At 37.1% G+C, this 19,393-nt stretch overlaps 5 protein-coding genes across 5 annotated transcripts; 2 read left to right on the forward strand and 3 right to left on the reverse strand.

Moving 5' to 3' along the window:
* Positions 1–211: 211 nt before the first annotated feature.
* On the reverse strand, positions 212–2,289 carry LOC111605220 (cuticle protein CP14.6). The gene is made up of 4 exons (XM_023323643.2): positions 2,219–2,289; positions 1,367–1,545; positions 766–841; positions 212–642 (listed from the first exon to the last, which is right to left on the reverse strand). Exons 2-4 carry the CDS (start codon positions 1,540–1,542, stop codon positions 484–486), a joined length of 411 nt encoding a protein of 136 aa, XP_023179411.1. The 5' UTR covers positions 1,543–1,545; positions 2,219–2,289; the 3' UTR covers positions 212–483.
* Positions 2,290–5,765: 3,476 nt separating this feature from the next.
* Positions 5,766–6,648, forward strand: LOC111605219 (larval cuticle protein LCP-17). The gene has a single exon (XM_023323642.2). It carries the CDS (start codon positions 5,941–5,943, stop codon positions 6,589–6,591), a length of 651 nt encoding a protein of 216 aa, XP_023179410.2. The 5' UTR covers positions 5,766–5,940; the 3' UTR covers positions 6,592–6,648.
* Positions 6,649–8,555: 1,907 nt separating this feature from the next.
* LOC111605221 (larval cuticle protein 65Ag1) lies at positions 8,556–9,802 on the reverse strand. Its single transcript, XM_023323644.2, has 2 exons — positions 9,084–9,802; positions 8,556–9,013 (listed from the first exon to the last, which is right to left on the reverse strand). Exons 1-2 carry the CDS (start codon positions 9,093–9,095, stop codon positions 8,618–8,620), a joined length of 408 nt encoding a protein of 135 aa, XP_023179412.2. The 5' UTR covers positions 9,096–9,802; the 3' UTR covers positions 8,556–8,617.
* Positions 9,803–12,635: 2,833 nt separating this feature from the next.
* Positions 12,636–13,149, reverse strand: LOC111605258 (larval cuticle protein 1). Its single transcript, XM_023323696.2, has 2 exons — positions 13,138–13,149; positions 12,636–13,061 (listed from the first exon to the last, which is right to left on the reverse strand). The coding sequence occupies exons 1-2, from the start codon at positions 13,147–13,149 to the stop codon at positions 12,636–12,638; spliced, it is 438 nt and encodes a 145-aa protein (XP_023179464.2).
* Positions 13,150–17,770: 4,621 nt separating this feature from the next.
* LOC111605240 (vacuolar protein-sorting-associated protein 36) lies at positions 17,771–19,251 on the forward strand. The gene is made up of 3 exons (XM_023323675.2): positions 17,771–17,958; positions 18,043–18,456; positions 18,535–19,251. Exons 1-3 carry the CDS (start codon positions 17,953–17,955, stop codon positions 19,147–19,149), a joined length of 1,035 nt encoding a protein of 344 aa, XP_023179443.1. The 5' UTR covers positions 17,771–17,952; the 3' UTR covers positions 19,150–19,251.
* The last annotated feature ends 142 nt before the right edge of the window (positions 19,252–19,393 follow it).

Below are 19,393 nucleotides of genomic sequence, written 5' to 3' on the forward strand. Positions count from 1 at the left end.
TCAATGGAAATAGCATCGTAATCATTTTAGCTATATAAATAAATATATATATAGATATAATTATTTTTAGACTATATCCAATCCACACTCCAAGAAATGAAAATCATTTTAAATATATTTTTTTCGAGCAATATTCGTTTTATTGCATAGCTTGCTTTAAGTCATACGACAATTTAACAATCAAACTTACATAATGTACAAAACATATATATATATTACGCAATTCGTTAGGCGCTAGGTAGATGTGAAGATATCGGAAGAGAACGCAGGGTAAATGCATAAATATACACAGAGTGGAAAATGAAGGGAGCGGGAGTGAGTGAGGGAAAGGGTAGACGATAAATGTATATATTTAGAGACAGAGGTCTGTGAATCCTTTGCTGATAACCAACTGAGCTTCATCCTGGATGTTATCGTACAAAAATATATATTCAATTATATACACATAGAAATATATATAATTCTCAATGGTCGTCATATGAATTATTTGAAGAATCTGCGTGGAGCTGCGGCGGCTGGGCTAACTGGAGGGGGAGTTGGAATGTGAGCGCCCTCGGCGCGGAAGCCATTCTCATCAGCGATGTAGGTGATGGTGTATAGAACACCATCTGGACCGGTGTACGAGTAGGAGCCTTGCATGACCTACCAGAGGTAAATTGTGTGATTATAAAGAAAAAGCTTTCAAGAAGTGCCTAAAGGTAGGCAATGCGTGTTTTGGCGCGCTTTGATGCTGCGCTTGAAACTAAGCAACGGCGAAGAGCCTACCTGAGCTTCCAGCTGTGAACCGGGATTCTTGAGGTAGCCTGCTTCATCGGCGCGAATTCCATTGCTCGTCTCGTAGCTGTGTAAAAAATGTGTAAGAAGTATAAAAAAATTATAAATTGAGCGTGGGAATGACTAAGCAGTGCTTGATTGATTGGCTGACAAGTAGTATGATTGACTAACTGAATGATGGACGAAACGCAACATACTTCTATAATAGATATGCTATTAATATGATATTATATATATGATATTAATCGAGATTTTCAAAAAGCTGAGTAAATGATTGATTGACTGATGTCCTGCCAAGTTGACTGAATGGTTAACTTAGTGGTTAACTAGATATATTCATAAAATAAACTGATCGCTTGGTCAATTGATTCACTGATTGATTGAGTAACTAAATGAATAATGATTGAGCAACTGATTGACTGATCCTGACTGATTGATGACTGAATGAAGGAGCAGCAGTTGCCTCTCTTACTGATTGTATATTTTACTTATATACTTTGGCAGTGATTGACAATCCAGAATAATGATTCTGAATGATTGATTTACTGATTGATCCACATTCATGATTATTCCAACAATAGCAATAACTTACTTGTATTGATAGGAGCCATCCGGATTCAGATCGAAGTTCTGCTTGAGTATCACAGCATTTGCATCGTACGAGTTGCCGCGAGGCTGCGCCAGACCGCGTTGTGGCTGAGCTGTGACCAGGCACAGGGAGCACAACGCCAGGGCGGCAACGACATAGGCGGAGCTAAGTAACTGCATGACCTTTTTTCGGATTAATAAACGACAAAACAGATGATTGGTTAATTGAGACACTGCAGCAGCGGCAGATAATGTCAAACGATATGCATAATTGCAATTGATGGCTCTACTAATAACCGACAATAATCTTTTATGGCATCTTTCGAAAGTCACAAAGAATAATTGGTGAGACAAGAAGGTCACAGCTAAGTGTGGGTTTGATATGCATATGAGTAGAAGAGAGGGAGAAAGAGAAGTAGAACTACAGAACTAAAGAACAGTACTGTTATCGATTATTGGTTATCGATAAATTGTCAACACTGTCAGGATCTTGTGCGAGCTTCCTCGGAAATATTTCCATTTTCCTTAACAAAAACTTTGATTTTTCATAATCTAAATTTTGGATCAATTCAGACCAACCTCGTATATGCAACTACTTGGCTTGACATATATTTTAGAAGGAATGGAAAGCAATGCCAGATTATTTTTATTTTTAACTAGCTTTTAAAAGTCTTCTGGCCAATCTCTTTTTATAAACTTAGACGTCTCTATATTCAGACACTAACAAATCCAGCTTCCTTGCTCACAAGGAACTTTTTGTTTAAATTTGTTTTATATATTTCCTTGATATTTGCTTTCATATTAATCCTTTGTTAAATCAGATCCTTGCAGATATTTGAGCACAACACGAACTCACTTAAATGAATTTGAGCGCGACTTTGTTTTAAACTGAAGCGTTTGTGTGGCGCTTGGAAGGCTCGTCAAAACTGTTTTGACTTGAGTGCAGTCGACACAAAGGTTTTTATACCAAAAATGCATTCACTGAGCCGCAGCAGCAGCAGCAACGGCAGCAACAGCAGCAGCGGCAGCGACAGCATCCGCAATGAGAGCAGCGCAGCAGCAATCAGATTGTCAAGAAGAAGCAGCAGCAACAGCAGCGGCAGCTAGCAGATCAAGAAGCTGTACATTTGACAGCGGCGGTAGAGTTGGCAACAGAATCGGAAGAGGCTGCCACTTGTTCCACGCGGCGTATGCGCAACGTGTTTCAGAATGCAAATGGGCGTTGCGCATACGCCATGTATAACCAGCATAACTATATACAAGAGTGTGCAAGTGTGTTGTATCAGTTAAGCCGACAGCTAAGCTGCATTCTGTGTGTGTGTGTGTTTGTGTGTGTGTGTGTGGCACGCCAGCTTGTCTAGGCTTTAATTTATGTGAATTAGCAATGCGAAGTTCATTTGATAGCCCACGCTGGCGTTTGCCCACACTTCTCTCCCTCTCTCTCTCTATCTGTGTGTGTGATTCAATTTGCGATGCGCCGCAATATGCAATAATTTGTTTAATTCAAATATTAATTAAAAGATTAATAGCAAGACATATTGCATAAATGTTGCAATTGCCTTGCTGAATCTACGAACATTAGCTTGCATTAAATTCTTGTTTCTTGTTTTTATGTTTATTGACATTTGCAATGCAATTGCCTTGGGGGCGGGGCTTGGCGCAATGTTTGCCCACTTGTTTATGGAACACAATTGAATGTAGCATAAAAAAGCCATTTGTTTGCCATTGTTTGATTTTGCATCTGCTGCAGCATCTCAACAGCTGCTTCTGCTGCTAATCACAATTTAGACATTTGAAACGCTTGCGCATGTTGGCCAATTTGCTGACCAACTGTGCTGCGCCACTCCCCTGCACCAGTTCCCACTGAAAGGTGAACCAAATGATATGCCGACCGAAAAAGGGTATGCGGAAAAGGGGGCGGGGCCGTGGGGCGTTAAGCTTAGGCTTAAGCTAAGCCGGCCGGCGCATAAAAATTGCAATTTTCAGCTTTAAACTTTAAACTTTTGCAGCGTGTAGGAAATGTCAGTTGCAATTCATAAAAATTGCAGCAATAGCTGCGACCACAGCAACAGCAACAGCAACAACAACAATAACAAGAGATCAAACAACAACAACAGCAACTGCAACAAAGAGTGCGCGCTGATCACGAACATGCCATGATGAACATCGCGCGAGATTAACGCGCCTCCAACAACAACAGCAGCAGCACAGCAAATGAGAGTGCTCTAGTCGGGTATGCGCGACTAGCAGATGATCTATAAATATAAATATCGGCAATGTTTTTACTTCTTATTAACATTCTTGAGCTTGTTTAATTGCTTTCATAATTAATATTGTAAAATTCATATCTATAGTAATAAAAAATCTTTAAGTCTACAAATTATATTAAAAACAAAATAAATTTTAATAGTGACTTATCGTATTTATTTATAAGTTTTATGGAAATTTAAATAATACGAATATTTTATTATAAATTATATAACTTATTTGGGTAAAATATATATAAGAAAAACTTAAGTCTAACAAAGAAAAATTATTAAATAAAATATATATTTTATTTTTTCATATTTATATATCAGAAAGATTAAATTACTAACTCAAGTCTCTCAAGTTATATTTTTTTATTTAAATAAAATAATTTAAAGTATTGTAAAAATTTTATTTATTTTTTATTTTCAAAAAAAAAATATATATATATATATATATATTTTAATCTGCATTACCTTTTAATTTTAATTTTTAATATGTCTTTTCCTTCAGTTTTTCGACTGCTCACTTTTACATCCACTGCTTAGTGTCACATAGCCCATTGCCAAGCTCATATACCCTGTCATAGTTCATTTTAAAATGCGCTCAGTAACTGCAGCGAAGACGCCTTCTCTAACTCCAACTCGAGCTCCACCTCTCTGGCTCCACCCTGCGCCTTAGCCCGCCTCCGCGTCCAGCTGGTCTTTGCCTTAGCCACCCTTTATTGTTGTTGTTGTTGTTGTTATAGTTATAGTAGTAGTAATGTTGTTGTTGTTGTTTTGTTGTGGCTTTTCCTTTTCGTCTGTTGTGCACTTTGTGTGCTGCGATTTGCCCGCGTTTTGCTGGCCTTCGTCTTAGTCAGCATCTAAAGCTGTTTAAGTGCATCTGCTGTGCCCTTTAAAATGAGCCACTTCGATTTTGTCATAATTTTTGTTACATACTCAACTGTAGTTAACATGTTTGGTTATTTATATTTATAGATATAATGTCTTAAGCTGTCCACACTCGAAGCACATAAAAAATTGATGTTTTTTTATTCTTCATATTTTCTCATTGTATTTACTCTATTTCTTCCCTTACTCTGGGTCTGCATTTGCAAGACATCATACTCCCTCCATCTCATCGAAAGGGTATTCGAACGTCTCTCAAGCCGTTTCTCGCTTCATTTCTCGTTCACATTTGACATACAAAAATCTCACTGTTTGGTCTACTCGCATTTGCAATAGGGTTTCACACTCGTATTTCTCATTTACTTGCTATTGCTCTCCGCCCAGAAAAAATTCCCGTGTGCCTTAGTGGACGTTGCTCAGTTTCAGTTTAAGTTTTCCGTCACATCGTTTCCCATTCACAATGATGAATGAATGAATCGCATGTGTAATTCATTTTATTTGCCATCTCAATCAGAGCGCATCTTAAGTGCGCTTAAAATCTATCTAAAATTTATGCGACTTTTGTTGTTGCAATTCTTCTTCTTCATTAAACTGATATGCCTAATGATCCATGTATATGTATGCACATGCTAATATAGAGTGCAGTTTCTGAGAGAAATATTAAGCTGACTACATGACTACAGTTGGCCAGGCCAAAAACCAGTTTGTGACGCAGCTTAATTGTTGCCCTGCGAGCAGATGTATTGAGAGGGCATATTCACTATGTGAATCAAGTATGTAATCAATGGCAGACAGCTGCTCAGATTCAACAAGGAGTACTCTTGAGGAATTAAGGTGTGCTAGGGTAGGAGCTATGTTGTTATAGATAGGTTAAAGGCAGCGCTGATTTAACAATCGATAACTTTGATCGATCACAGCCGATATTATTGCCGAAGCCGGACTTAGAGTATACCCTAGTCAGCACTCACTCTCACTCTAGATCTCACTCTCTTCCAACTTCTTTTTAATTAACATATCTTTCGTAAGACATCAGCCAAAACTAGCTTCAAGTGTGATCTAAGAACTTGCCAGACCTATTGAATAACAGGCAAATGTAAGTATAACTAAAGATTTTGCTTTGGATTTCAGAAACGCAAATCAATTAATTATATTTTTCGGCCTCTTCAGTCTGAGTCGATCTTTAAATATTTCCCCACGCTGATTCACTGAATTGTGAATAGTTATGCAAATCGAGCTGTGAGCGTTTTATTAAAATTTATTCGGCCAAGTTTCTATAGAATTTCTTTAGTGTTTTTTATTTTTGTTTTTGTTTTTATGGTTGTTTTTTTTTTTTGTTAAATAACGTAATGGATGCTAATTCGTTGACTGCTGTGCCATATAAAAGCGACGCACTATCCAAACTTCTAGCCAAGTTAAGAGTGAAGACCAGACAAGACGCGACATGTTTAAGCTAACGATCTGCCTGCTTCTGGTGGCTGTGGCCACTGGAGCCAATGGAGCCAGCGTTAACCTCGTTGCCGGCAATAGCGGCAAGCTATCCAGCGAAGTAACCACCGAGAAGCGTGAAATTATTCCACTGCTCAGTTTTGAGGTGGATAAGCAAACCGACGGATCCTTCCGTTTCTCCTACGAAGGCGGTGATCAGAGCTCTCGCACAGAGACTGGCACACTCACCAATGCCGGCACCGATGACGAGGCTCTTGAGGTGAAAGGCTCCTATCGTTACTACGATTCCGATGGCCAGTTAGTGGAAGTGCATTATACAGCCGGCAAGAATGGTTTTGTGCCCATCGGCACCAACATTGCCCCTGAGATCTCGAGTCTGGCCAAGGCAGCCGCCGATCTGCCCGAATATACCGAGGAGCAGGAACGTGCCGATCGTTTCAATCAGCGTCGTGCTCGCTCCAAGTCTGAGGATGAGCCGGTCAAGACTGTTGTGGAAGCTGAGCCCGTCAAGGCAGTCAAGACTGCTGTGGTCTCCGAGCCCGTTGTCGCTGCCTCCGAAGTTGTGCCCGTGGAGGTGGTCCCCGTGGAGAAGGTGAAAGCTGTCGCCGTCGAGCAGAGCGACAAAGTGGAGTCAAAGACCGCATAAATGAGACTTAATACAATTCTATGTTAGTATTATTAAATTTGTGTATTTGTAAACTGATTAGCAATAAAAATAAAAAAAACAAAACAAGTCGAAATTACTGACTGTGCAATGCTCGTTTTTGATTCAGAAATTATTGAATTCAATTTAAAAATTATAAAAAAAGGCAATTTCCATTTAAAACTAGTTTAAAATTGATGTTAAAATGCATTTGGTTTCATCTTTAACGCAGAGATCACTCTTCATAGTTCTATTTGTAAGAGTGGTCTTAAAACTAATAAAAAATATAAATAAATATTCTAAATATTTTTTAGCAAATACTTCTGTAGCATCTTTCCCCTAGAAAACCTTGCTATATATAACTGTCTAACATATAATATAGTTTATTTGCTAATTATTATGTCATTAATATCTGACTTAATTCAGCAGCAAACCAATATATTTCTTTAACACTGCTTGCATCTGGTAAAGTTGCAAATCTCGTCTATCTATAGCCCATGATATCGCACCCAAAACTTGACAACAAAATAACATGCTAAGTGCCAAATAATGATGTCATAAAACTTTTTGGAGCCACAGAGGCTGCTGCGATGATGAAACGTCAACTTTGTGGATCACAAAAGATTAAGTCTCTCTCTTTCTCTCCCTCTCTTTAATAAAGCTTCAAGAAAGAGTTGTCTTCTCCAATTAAAATAGCTAGAAGATTATAAATTCGGCTATCTAAAGCCTTAATTGATATGAAATGAGAAATTTGCATAATTATTTTTACCATTTGTCAATTTTATTATGTTGCGCGATAATTGAGCATTAAACTCCAAATGCTTCTGCTAGACGTAATAAATCATGTGTGCTATGTGTGCTCGGCTATTGATTGGCAAATGCTGTTAGACTTCACCGTAGTGCAAACAAAATTAATTACTGCCATGAAGCAAGCATAAACTGAAGAAGTGATTGATGCCTGACTGAACAATTGTTAAAGACTCAAATACATTATTAGGAACTTTTTACATAGAACAGTAGAGCTTGCTATGGTTGTGCAGGTTATAAAGGAGCCTTTGCTGTAGATTTACTGTACAATGTATGTAAAAACATTTATGTAGGTATACTTCATAAGAAATAAAAAATAGCAAAATATTAAAAAAATAAACTACATATCAAAAATAACATAAATAAAATGATAATAGTAAAATAATAATAAATTACATAGCTATAAAAAATATATAACATATTTAAAAAGTATACCAACTTTAATAAAAATAAAAAAAAAATCAAATTAAATTACATTAAGTCTTTGTAATTTAATTTTTTATATTAAAATTAAATTACTAAATAAATGAAAATAATATGTATATATATATAAACATAAAGACCAACAAAACACAATTTTAGTATACATTTTTTTAAAAGTAAAAATTTAAGTCAACATCAATGATATAGGTTATTAAAAAGACCTAAATTAAATGCTTTAAAATAGTCAAAATAATAAAAATTAAATTAAACCAAAAATAAATTTTAGCAAAAATTGAAGTAATATTTATTAATTATTTAAAAAAAAAATAATTTAAAAAACTTAAAAATAAACAAAAATTTGTAAGTAAAATAAATACAAATAAATTATCTGTAAACAAGATAATAAACATCTTATTTCATATTTCACATAGCAACTACAACAAGTTGAACTATGCCAAGCTTCACTGCAGCATCAAAAGCGGCTAAACGTGTGATTATCAATGATGCGCATGTATGAAGAGAAGTGGAGAGTATCGGACCTGATTGCGACTGTGCCAAGCTGTTGCTTTTCAAGGTCTACGAAGCTGGGAATTTCTAATCTTTGTTTATTTTCGAGGAGAGAGAGAGCGAGAGAGAAAGAGAGAAAGAGAGCGAGCGAAAGATTATGCAAAACACCAGACGATATTGTCTGCTTTTTCGAGCTTATAAAAATATTTCCTTCGCTTGTCATTAATTGAATTTATCTGATATTTTTCGTTAAATTTTATTCACATCTTCCGAAAGTTACATAACTATTTCACTAGGCATATGTTTTGGCCTTGGGCTCTGGTTCAGAGTCTTGGTTGCTTGGTAAATCCTTAGCTGCCTGTGCCACGGCCGTGATTTCGGGATTAACGACGGAGCCGTAGGGCACAAAGCCATTTACACCAGCCGTGTAGAAGACCTCAACGGTTTCGCCGTCTTCATTAATGTACTTGTAAGAGCCCTTGACTTCAAGTGACTCTTCCGGGGTGCCGGCATTTATAACGGTAGCCTCCTCGTCGCGCAGGGTTCCATCGCCTGACTCATAGGAGGCTTTATAGGAACCATCATCGTTTTTGTTGACCACCGAATTCAAAATAGGCACGACTTCGTCTTTCTCGGAAACAGGCAAAGCATGTGCGACAGCCGCGACAGCCAGGACGAACAAAGGTAGCTGCAAAAAATCCAAATCAAGGCATTAGCTCGACGATCGGTAGAGTTTGCTTGGTTGCCAGCGCACTTACGAACTTGAACATATTTTTGAGCTTATTTTTTAGATATTCGAACTGGATCAACGAAAGCGAGAGTTTGAGTGTGGATCATTCGTGCGTTGGCTTTTATATGCGGTCGGCATTGCGATCAAATAATTCAACGTTTCTCTATGCGTTTAAACATGCCAAACATGTTTGCATCCCGGTTTATGGCAGCTGCGCTACGTCCAAAAACTTTAAACGATGCTCAAATTACTTCACGCTAAATGTCAGGGTCATTCCACAAAAGCAGAAAAAAAAACAAAAATGTGTCAACCACTGAAGCAGCCTAACTGACTAGCCACTCAGTTATTCCGGAGCCGCTGCAGCAGTAACTTCCGTACTATATTTTTGCCTCTATCTTCAACTGCATCCATACGCTGATGGCATATTTTATCTCAGGCAAGAGATAGTCATAGAGACCAGATATTGCTCTTTTAAGATTCCGTGCATAATTTTAATTTTTATATATATTTTAACGACTCTAACTCAAAAGCCAAACAATGAACTCACAAGTTAGCATAAAGTGTCTGTCTCGTATTCAAATATGTGGCGAGCTAGCACACCTTCCCAAAATTGGATTGAAAATGCCCAGGGCATTTGGCAAGCGCTGTTGCTGTTCGGGTTACTCCTCTGCTCAGGTGTCAGACCTGTTGCATCTTACACGAATCGCATTCAGACGGAGTTACTTACTAATAAATTACAAGAAAGAATGACACAAAGCGCTGACATTTTACATGCTAAATGAAAACATTTGTGGGCTTGGTGGTTGGATGCCAATGCTGAGCGGCAATTAATCGCAACACTTTGAGTGGGTGAAGCAGCGATCAACAATTGTGACTGCAGCTTGTAAAAGGTAATGCCAGTTGAGAGCCTGCTAATGGATGCACTGATTGATGCCATCAATTCTAAAGATACAGCTAGAGATAACTGCCTGAATTGCAGATATAGAATGAGTTTGAGATACTCGTGAAAATGCAGATTCGGTATCTGTACATATACAGCTACAGATAGAGATATAGATATAAATATAGATATAGATATAGATATAGATATAGATATAGATATAGATATAGATATAGATATAGATATAGATATAGATATAGATATAGATATAGATATAGATATAGATATAGATATAGATATAGATATAGATATAGATATAGATATAGATATTGATATTGATATTGATATTGATATAGATATAGATATAGATATAGATATAGATATAGATATAGATATAGATATAGATATAGATATAGATATAGATATAGATATAGATATAGATATAGATATAGATATAGATATAGATATAGATATAGATATAGATATAGATATAGATATAGATATAGATACAGATACAGATACAGATACAGATACAGATACAGATACAGATACAGATACAGATACAGATACAGATACAGATACAGATACAGATACAAATACAGATACAGATACAGATACAGATACAGATACAGATACAGATACAGATACAGATACAGATACAGATACAGATACAGATACAGATACAGATACAGATACAGATACAGATACAGATACAGATACAGATACAGATACAGATACAGATACAGATACAGATACAGATACAGATACAGATACAGATACAGATACAGATACAGATACAGATACAGATACAGATACAGATACAGATACAGATACAGATACAGATACAGATACAGATACAGATACAGATACAGATACAGATACAGATACAAATACAGATACAGATACAGATACAGATACAGATACATATACAGATACAGATACAGATACAGATACAAATACAGATACAGATACAGATACAAATACAGATACAGATACAGATACAGATACAAATACAGATACAGATACAGATACAGATACAGATACAGATACAGATACAGATACAGATACAGATACAGATACAGATACAGATACAAATACAGATACAGATACAGATACAGATACAGATACAGATACAGATACAGATACAGATACAGATACAGATACAAATACAAATACAGATACAGATACAGATACAGATACAGATACATATACAGATACAGATACAGATACAGATACAGATACATATACAGATACAGATACAGATATAGATACAGATACAGATACAGATACAGATACAGATACAGATACAGATACAGATACATATACAGATACAGATACAGATACAGATACAAATACAGATACAGATACAGATATAGATACAGATACAGATATAGATACAGATACAGATATAGATACAAATGTCTCCCTTCTTTGCCTTCCTCACTTCTCACCTCAGCTTTTGTGTTCAAATCAATCAGTCTTCGCTCAACTTCTGCTTTGTCTATTTAGTTCCCCATAAATCACTTAAGCTGTTAGATATCTTACGAGCAATTAAAGCTTGTTAGTTGATAAATGTTTCGAATTAAAATTGTAATTAGCTGCATAAACTGTGTTTATCGCGCTTCGTCGATAATGAAATATTCAATTGAATTAGCAATAAATATTCAAAGCCATAAACTCAGAACAAGAAGATTTGTAGAATAGCCAAGAGAATAAACATTATTATTAATTTAGGTACATTTATTAGCGGCGTCAGCTCTGACGACATTTGGCAAAAGGGCAAAATCCAGGCAAGTGCCGCGAGGCTCACTGGACCCCAGTTCGAACTCTGAAATCAAGACGAAAAAATTACCATGTTGCAAATTGTGGTGCCAATAAAAATTGCCACAATTTATATTTGTGACAGGCGCAGCGCGGCGATGCACGTAGCCAAATTAAATATGTGCACGATGAGCAGCTTTACGACCAGTGTTGGTAGCCGTCGCAGCAGCTCAGCAGCAGCAGCAGCAGCTGGTGTTGTAAGTGCTCACGCTGTCCATTGGGCCATTAGCTCTCGCTTCGGCGCTCCCCATTTTGGCATAGTTGTCTGCTGAGCTGGCCAAGTGACTGAGTTGGGGATTTTTGATTTGAATTTATTGACTAGCCAGGCTACGTTTGGTTTATGAATCGTTTATTCTCAATAATTGTTTGAATAACATTTACAAAAGTGCGACAATCAAGGCAGCTAGCTAGCTGGCTATAACCAGCGTATAACAGCTCAACTGATGCAGCTGCCAGAATTTTTGCAATTGAAACTCTTCGTTTTCTTATAGATACTTGATATGTAGCTGTGAAATTTATTTTATTTTGATCTTGTTTGTATCTTATTTTAATAAAATAAAATAATAAAAAAATGAATAACATTTCATTAGTACAACCAAAGTTGTTTTGTTGGCATATTGATTGAATAATATTTACAAAATTGAACTAATCAGGCCCGCTAGGCAGCGTATTATAGTGTATAACATTTCCCAGAATGTCCCAAAGGACACCATTCAGTATTGCTGATATTTCTGTATCTACAAATCACTTTCTGCTTTTATTAATAAAATACTTTATTCATAAACATAAAAAATAGTAAATTTGGTAAATTTTCTTGTAATACCTTGCACACATTTCATTTGTATATCACTATTATAACAGCTCAATTGCTTTCGAGTTCTACTTAACTCTCACCTCGAGTGACTTTACCGCATTCCTGGCCACCTCCGTTATTTCCTTGGGTATATTTGTGCCCACGGGCACAAATCCATTTTTGTCAGCCACATAGTTGACCTCCACACGCTCCCCATCACTGTCAATGTAACGATAAACGCCAGATACTTCTAGCTCCGCTTCAGCATCATCATCATCAACATCATCATCTGTAGCAGCAGCATCTTCATCAACTGCAGCTCTCATGTGTTTACTGGAGCGTCTCACGATGCCAACCTCCTCGCGATAGCTGCCATCGGCGCCTTCATATGCAAAGAAATAGGAGCCATCATTTTTTTGCTCAACTAACGACTTGATAATCGGCACCAGCTCCAGCTGAGGTTCAACTTCAATGCTCCAGCTGCCTGTGCAGCAGAGAGTCAAGAGCAAGCACTGCAAAGAGAGTGAGAAGTTGTTCAAAGGCTGCTTGAAAATAATTTTTGGCTGTGCTGCTTCAGCTTCTGCTTACCAATCGAAACATGTTTTATGGCAGTTCTTGTGAATTTATGCTAATCGCAAACAGTTCTAAGCGCTTTTATACCATTTCTCTGATTATGCTGGGTCAATAGAAAGTTGCGAGACGAGTCGCAGGCGCTGATAAAGTCGTTGAACTGCATTTGCAATTTAAAGTAGCCGAAACAAAACAAAACTCTTTGGCCAAACTTATGTAACCTGCCTTAATTTGGCCATTGTCTGCGTGTTAAATGTGACACATCAGCTCGTTGTTGCTGTCTGTCTGTGGGCGCATATCTAAATATCTAACAACTTCTAGCTTGTAAGGTGCAGCAGCTAATAAAATTTGTCAAATTGCTTGTACAAACATGTCGCTAAGTGGGCGTGCGCCACGCCCTCATGCCCGACCAACGTACAGCAAAAAAAAAGCGAATGGTGCTGCATATGTAACGGCTGACTGGCTAAGAAAATAGCTAAGCTCTTTTCCACTTGACTACCATGCAAATTCCTTGCCACAGTTTGAAGTTGAAATTTCTGAATTTTTGAATTTTGTATCTTTCGAGCTCTGCTGTTACAGTGGGTGGGCACTGAGAAGCGACTAACATTTATGCCAAAAATCCAAAAAAAAAAAAAAAAAACAACAACAATTTATAATAATTTTTGGCAAGTTTCGCAACCAGACATTGGCAACTGTTTTCTGGCCGCAAAAGACTTACTAAATGCCCTGTAAAACGGGGCTTAGAGTAGCGCAGGCTAAGGTGTAGACTTGTCCATTTACTAGCGGAATTAACAATCACAATTATGTCATATAATTATATTTATATTTATTAATTTATATTTATTCAGCAATTTATAGATTGAAGCACATTTCTGACTATGAAAAATTTATATTCTTGTTCCGAGTTGCAGGCAATCTAAGATTTTAATTTTCCATTCCAAATTATATTTATATATAAATATAAATTATATGCATTTTTTTTTTTTAAACTCAGTGTATATACCTTTTCTTGAGGAATTCCTTTAGCAAAAATAATATTTATATTCCAAAAAATATTTAAAAAATTATTTAATGTATTTAGAAAATTTACAAAATATATTTTTAATATTATTATAAAACTTAAAATAAACCATATTTTGTATACTTTTAATTTATATAGAAGAAAATATTTAGATATTTAGAAAATAAATGCAAAAATATTATATCTATTTATCTAAATATTTTATTTTGTAAAACTTTGTATTATTTCATAAAATATATTTTATTAATTTTTTATTTTTGAATAATTGTGTATATAATTTATTTGTTAAAAAATTGTTAATTTTAATTTTATAATTATTTAATTTTTATATATGTTTATATTACATTTTTAGTTATAGTAAAATATCTTCCTTGATGTCTTCTAGATGTTCTAACTCTAAGCCAATCTTCTACTTTAATCACATTACAGGGTATGTGGCCGTAGCATGTTTGGCAACTATCTCGCTCTGATTCGGTGTTGGCATTTGCCTTGGCGTCTTCTGGGCGTTAAACACAACACGCCCAGTATGAAGAGACAGGCTCTGGCTCTGGCTCTAGCTCTGGCTCTAGCTATGTCTATGTCTCGGTCTCTTTCGAGCTCCGGCTTCAAGATGTATTAATAAATTGATTCTAAGGCGATTCGAAACTAGTCTGGCTGCAGAAATGGAAACACTTTAATGAGTTTTGAGTGGTTGCAATGCCAACGAGTGCATAACTTAGATGCGACACATTAACCTTTACACAGCAATTGCAAATGCAAAATGAAGAACCGGAACAGCAGCAGGAATCTACGCATTGCGAGAGAGAGAGAGAAAGAGCGAGTCAAATAGAGATCCATAGATCGTATCGTATTGCAGATTGAATCAATTAGCAGTAATTAACCTGGTCGAATGCTACTACAGCTGCCAAATGCCAAGTGCCTCGCTCTCGGCTTTATGATCGCCAGATCGTTCAATAATAATACCGAAACGAAAAGGAGGCTAACCGCGACACGAATGTAAGATGTTTCCCAACCCAGCCACATTTATTTAACTATTTTTTTATATTTTCTTTTATATCTCTTCTTCATCTTTTTAAGCTTGTTTGTTCAACTGAATGGTTGTTAAAATTAGCATACAAACTATTTGCAAAATTAATTTGCAAAACTAGTGTTGTTCACAAAATTCAGCAACAAATATGTTTAAATGAAGATATTTTATTTATTTTCATAACAATAAATAACTTAAATATTTTATTTATATTTATAATTTTGGTATGAGTGAAATCAGATTTAAATTAAATATATTGATAATGTAATCTGTATTATTGAGTGTTGGAAAACGTACTAAAGAGATGACATATTTGATATTATTATAAATATATTCAGATAATGAATGTATCAGTGATCTTATTAAATCAGTCAAATCCTACATAACTTAGTCTTGGAAAAGTCGAAATAAACCGTATAGTGATAATCTACCTATATTTCAGTGTTGGAAACTGATGAGGAATTTTAATTAGGTAAGATTTGAAAAAGTTACTAAAGCTCATGGTAATAAAGATAAAATTTTATATTTTAATGTACAGAGACAGTTAAGAGTAATTTGTACATATTATACTTTTATATAAATATTATTCAAAATGTTTAATTAATAGTAAAACTTTCATGATATAAATGCAGGGTACTCGAATATGTCCACAACCTAATAAAAATGATATTTTACATGCAACATACTTTTAGGTGCCTCTCAAAAAAGCTATAAAGTATGAAACATATCTGCGGGCATTAATATATATATATCAAAAAACAAAAACAACTTTTCTATACAAAAAAAAAACAAATAAAGTATAATATAGTTCGACTATGTGTAATACCCGGTGACACGCTCTTGAGACATCGCTTAAAAATCTCATGCAATTTTCCAGATTACAGCCATTCGCAACAGTAGCTTTGACCTTGCCAAAAGCGTATCGACCGAAGAAACCTCATAAAAATTTACATATTCAATTAGTTAGCGAGCAGAACATGTTCAAAGAAATTACTTAAAAAAAATTATAATAATAGCAGGCGAGAACGCATTAAAAACGTAAAAATTGCATTATTGTCGAGCGCATAAATTACAAATGACTTTTCTGAACAGATCATAACTGAATGGATCAGGGCAACACCTTAACATGAACAGCATGACGAATGAGCAATGATAAATGGTAAATGATGAATGATGAATGATGAATGTAAGTGAAGAGACAATGGATGGGCTTCAAGTAGTGAAGCTTACTGAATTCACAGGTTTATCTACGAGACGAACTTCTGGCTAGATAACTAACTTAATTAACATAGAATCTTCAATTATACCTTGACCGTTGGGCACAAATTGCGTATACGACAGATGTGCAAATGCTTAGCTTAGATTTAGAGCAGAGGAAAGGAAGATGGAATCATGGAGAATGTAATTTTCTTTTGGGTAGATAAATTTTGTCAACGTTGCGTATGCGCAATGATGGCCCCGGAAACACAGAAAGCTAGCTGAAGATGAGTTCGAGAGCAACAAAATCATATATGAGCAACTAAGTGTATATACGAATCAGTCGGGCTTAGAGCTGTTTCATCTTCAAACTTGAGCATTAGGTATATGTTGCGTATACGACATGTGAGCCCACCAAGCTTAAAAGTCCAGGTGAACATGATATTCAGAACAAGAGAATCTAATTGCTGACCATAGAAATAATCCATGAACATATCATCTGCTAAGCTCATAACTATAATTAATTAAACTTCAACCTTGACCATTGGGTAAAAGTTGCGTATACGCCCCACAAACCCAAAAGCCTAGCTGCAGACGAGATCGGGAGCAGTAAAAACGAGCACAGTACCAGCACATAACTCACATAAACACCTTAAGAACAAAAGAATCGATGTACAAAAAAAGTGAATAGAAATTAGCATACGGCAATCTATGTAGCTGGCGGGGCATGCATCTTCTAGATGCAACATCATAAATATAGCTGCACATAGCAGCTGGAAATTCGTTTGTCCTTCTGTCAATGGCCAATAAAAAACCAATAAAGCTGCCAACCAGCAAGCCGTCAGTAGCTGCTGTTAACACGATTCGCATGTAGATAAATTACAACCTACCAGCAATATAATGTGACAATACTCGACTCTCAGATACCCTGTAAGCCGTTGTTAGCTCTAGCTATGAGATAATTGTGAATCATAATATTTTCTATCGATAATTGTAAATTGGTTAACTTGATGTATACTTTGATGTCTGAGAAAATCGATCACAAACTATAGTAATCGATAGTTATCGATTTCATGAGCATGTTGATTGTTATTCATTGATATTCATTATGGGAGAACTTACAACGTCCACACCCAGTTGATCCATCGCTTGGCCATTCGCTATGTATGCGGGGTATAACAAGATCAAAATCAAGATCAAACCAGCACTTGATCAGATATGGCAGCTGCCCATATGCCGGCCAGCTAGCCATCGAGTGGACAGGAAGACGTTGCCGTTGGGCGGCCGCCGATTCTTATGATCGAGCTGCGCTTTAGGGCCTGCCTTGGTTGAGCTTGGCTGGCTGCCAAGTTAAGCGAAGTATAAATAGATCTGGCCTGAGTTGCAGCATTTGCAGTCTAGTTCAAGTGGCAGCAGCAGCAACAGCATCGATTCTCCAAAAATCAGACTCTCTGATACTCTGATACTCCGATACGCGTTTCTATCCCTCACTCCCCACTCAGCGCGTGAGAGTTACGTCAAATTTATCGAGCGTGTAATTTGTTAAGCGTTTTTCCCGCTGAGATTTATGACTACGTCGACAGCTTAAATGCGGGTAAAGCTTCCTCTCTCTCTCACTCACTCTCTCTTGCAGTAGAAATTTATGTTCAATGTGTTCTTGATTCTTCAAATTTCGCAGTGTTTAGTGTTTTGTGTGCTAATTGCCGCTGGCCACGCCCAGCTGCCCAATGCGCCGTTTCAGCAGACGACCTTTCAGCAGCGCCAGCTACAACAGCAACAGCAACAGCAGCAGCAGCAGCCACAGCCACCGCCGCCCTTTCAACGCCAACGTCAACAGCCACCTGGACAGGGCCTATTTCCAGCACAGAGCAATCCGCTGAATCCTTTGAATCCGCTCAATCCTCTGACACCTAATCCCTACACTCGCTACAATCAGTATCCACAGCAGAACTATGTTCCGATCACCGCCTATCAGAACGATCTGAATCTGGACGGCAGCTTCTCCTATGGCTATGCAGCTGCCGATGGCACCACGGCTCAGGCGCAGGGCTATGTCAAGAACCTGGGCTATGGCGAAGGTGTGGAAGCGCAGGTGAGAAGTGATTACAAATATTGATTCAAAGGAAGAAACTTTCAGTGTTCAAGCCAATTAAATTATATTTCATACCAGGTCATTCAGGGCTCCTATTCGTACACCTCACCGGAGGGCACGCCCATTACAGTGCGCTATATTGCCGATGAGAATGGCTTTCGTGCAGAGGGCACTGGCATTCCAGCCACGCCCTCTTACTTTGTGGGCGCACAGCCGTATCAGCAGGGCGTGCTGAACCCGAATCTGAATCCGTATCAAACGCCCTACAGGCAATTGCCAACAGGGGCACAAGGATTTCGACCGGGTCAACAATTGACGCCGCAACAGCAGCAGCTGCAACAGCAGCAACTCCAGCAGCAACAGCAGCAGCAGCGAAACTTTCCAAATTCCGGACAATTTCAACCGGAGCAGCCATTCAATAATCTGCAGTCCGGCAATCTGCCAGCTCAGTACGCGAGTCAATTTGGTCAGCAGCTGGGCGGCAATTTAATACCACAGCAGCAGCAGCAGCAAAATCTCAATCAACAGCAGCAGCAACAACAACAGCAGCAACAACAGCAAAAAGATCAAAGAAATGAGCAGCAGCAACAGGCGCTGATTACGCAGCAGCTGAGAGGCAGACCCAACCAGCTGGTCGACCCCTTTGGCTATAACCAGTTCAACAGACGCTTCAAGAAGTCATCCAAGCAATAAGCAATCGATCGCGTAATACTTCAACAATATCCATACATATATATATATATATACATATAAATCTATTTGCGAATTAGTCGATTTAGTCGCATTCAAATGCGTGATATATACATGCGCCTATAAAAACCCACACCTTTTGTATTTCATTCAAGATTTGTATTCAAATTTGAATTCTTTTTGGAATATTTATGTTTATCTGAGATTATCCGAGATTATGTTTATCTGTCCTCATACAAAATTATTT

This window comes from Drosophila hydei, unplaced genomic scaffold (assembly GCF_003285905.1).
Source record: "Drosophila hydei strain 15085-1641.00,03,60 unplaced genomic scaffold, DhydRS2 tig00008125-arrow-arrow-pilon, whole genome shotgun sequence".
Lineage (NCBI taxonomy): Eukaryota > Metazoa > Arthropoda > Insecta > Diptera > Drosophilidae > Drosophila > Drosophila hydei.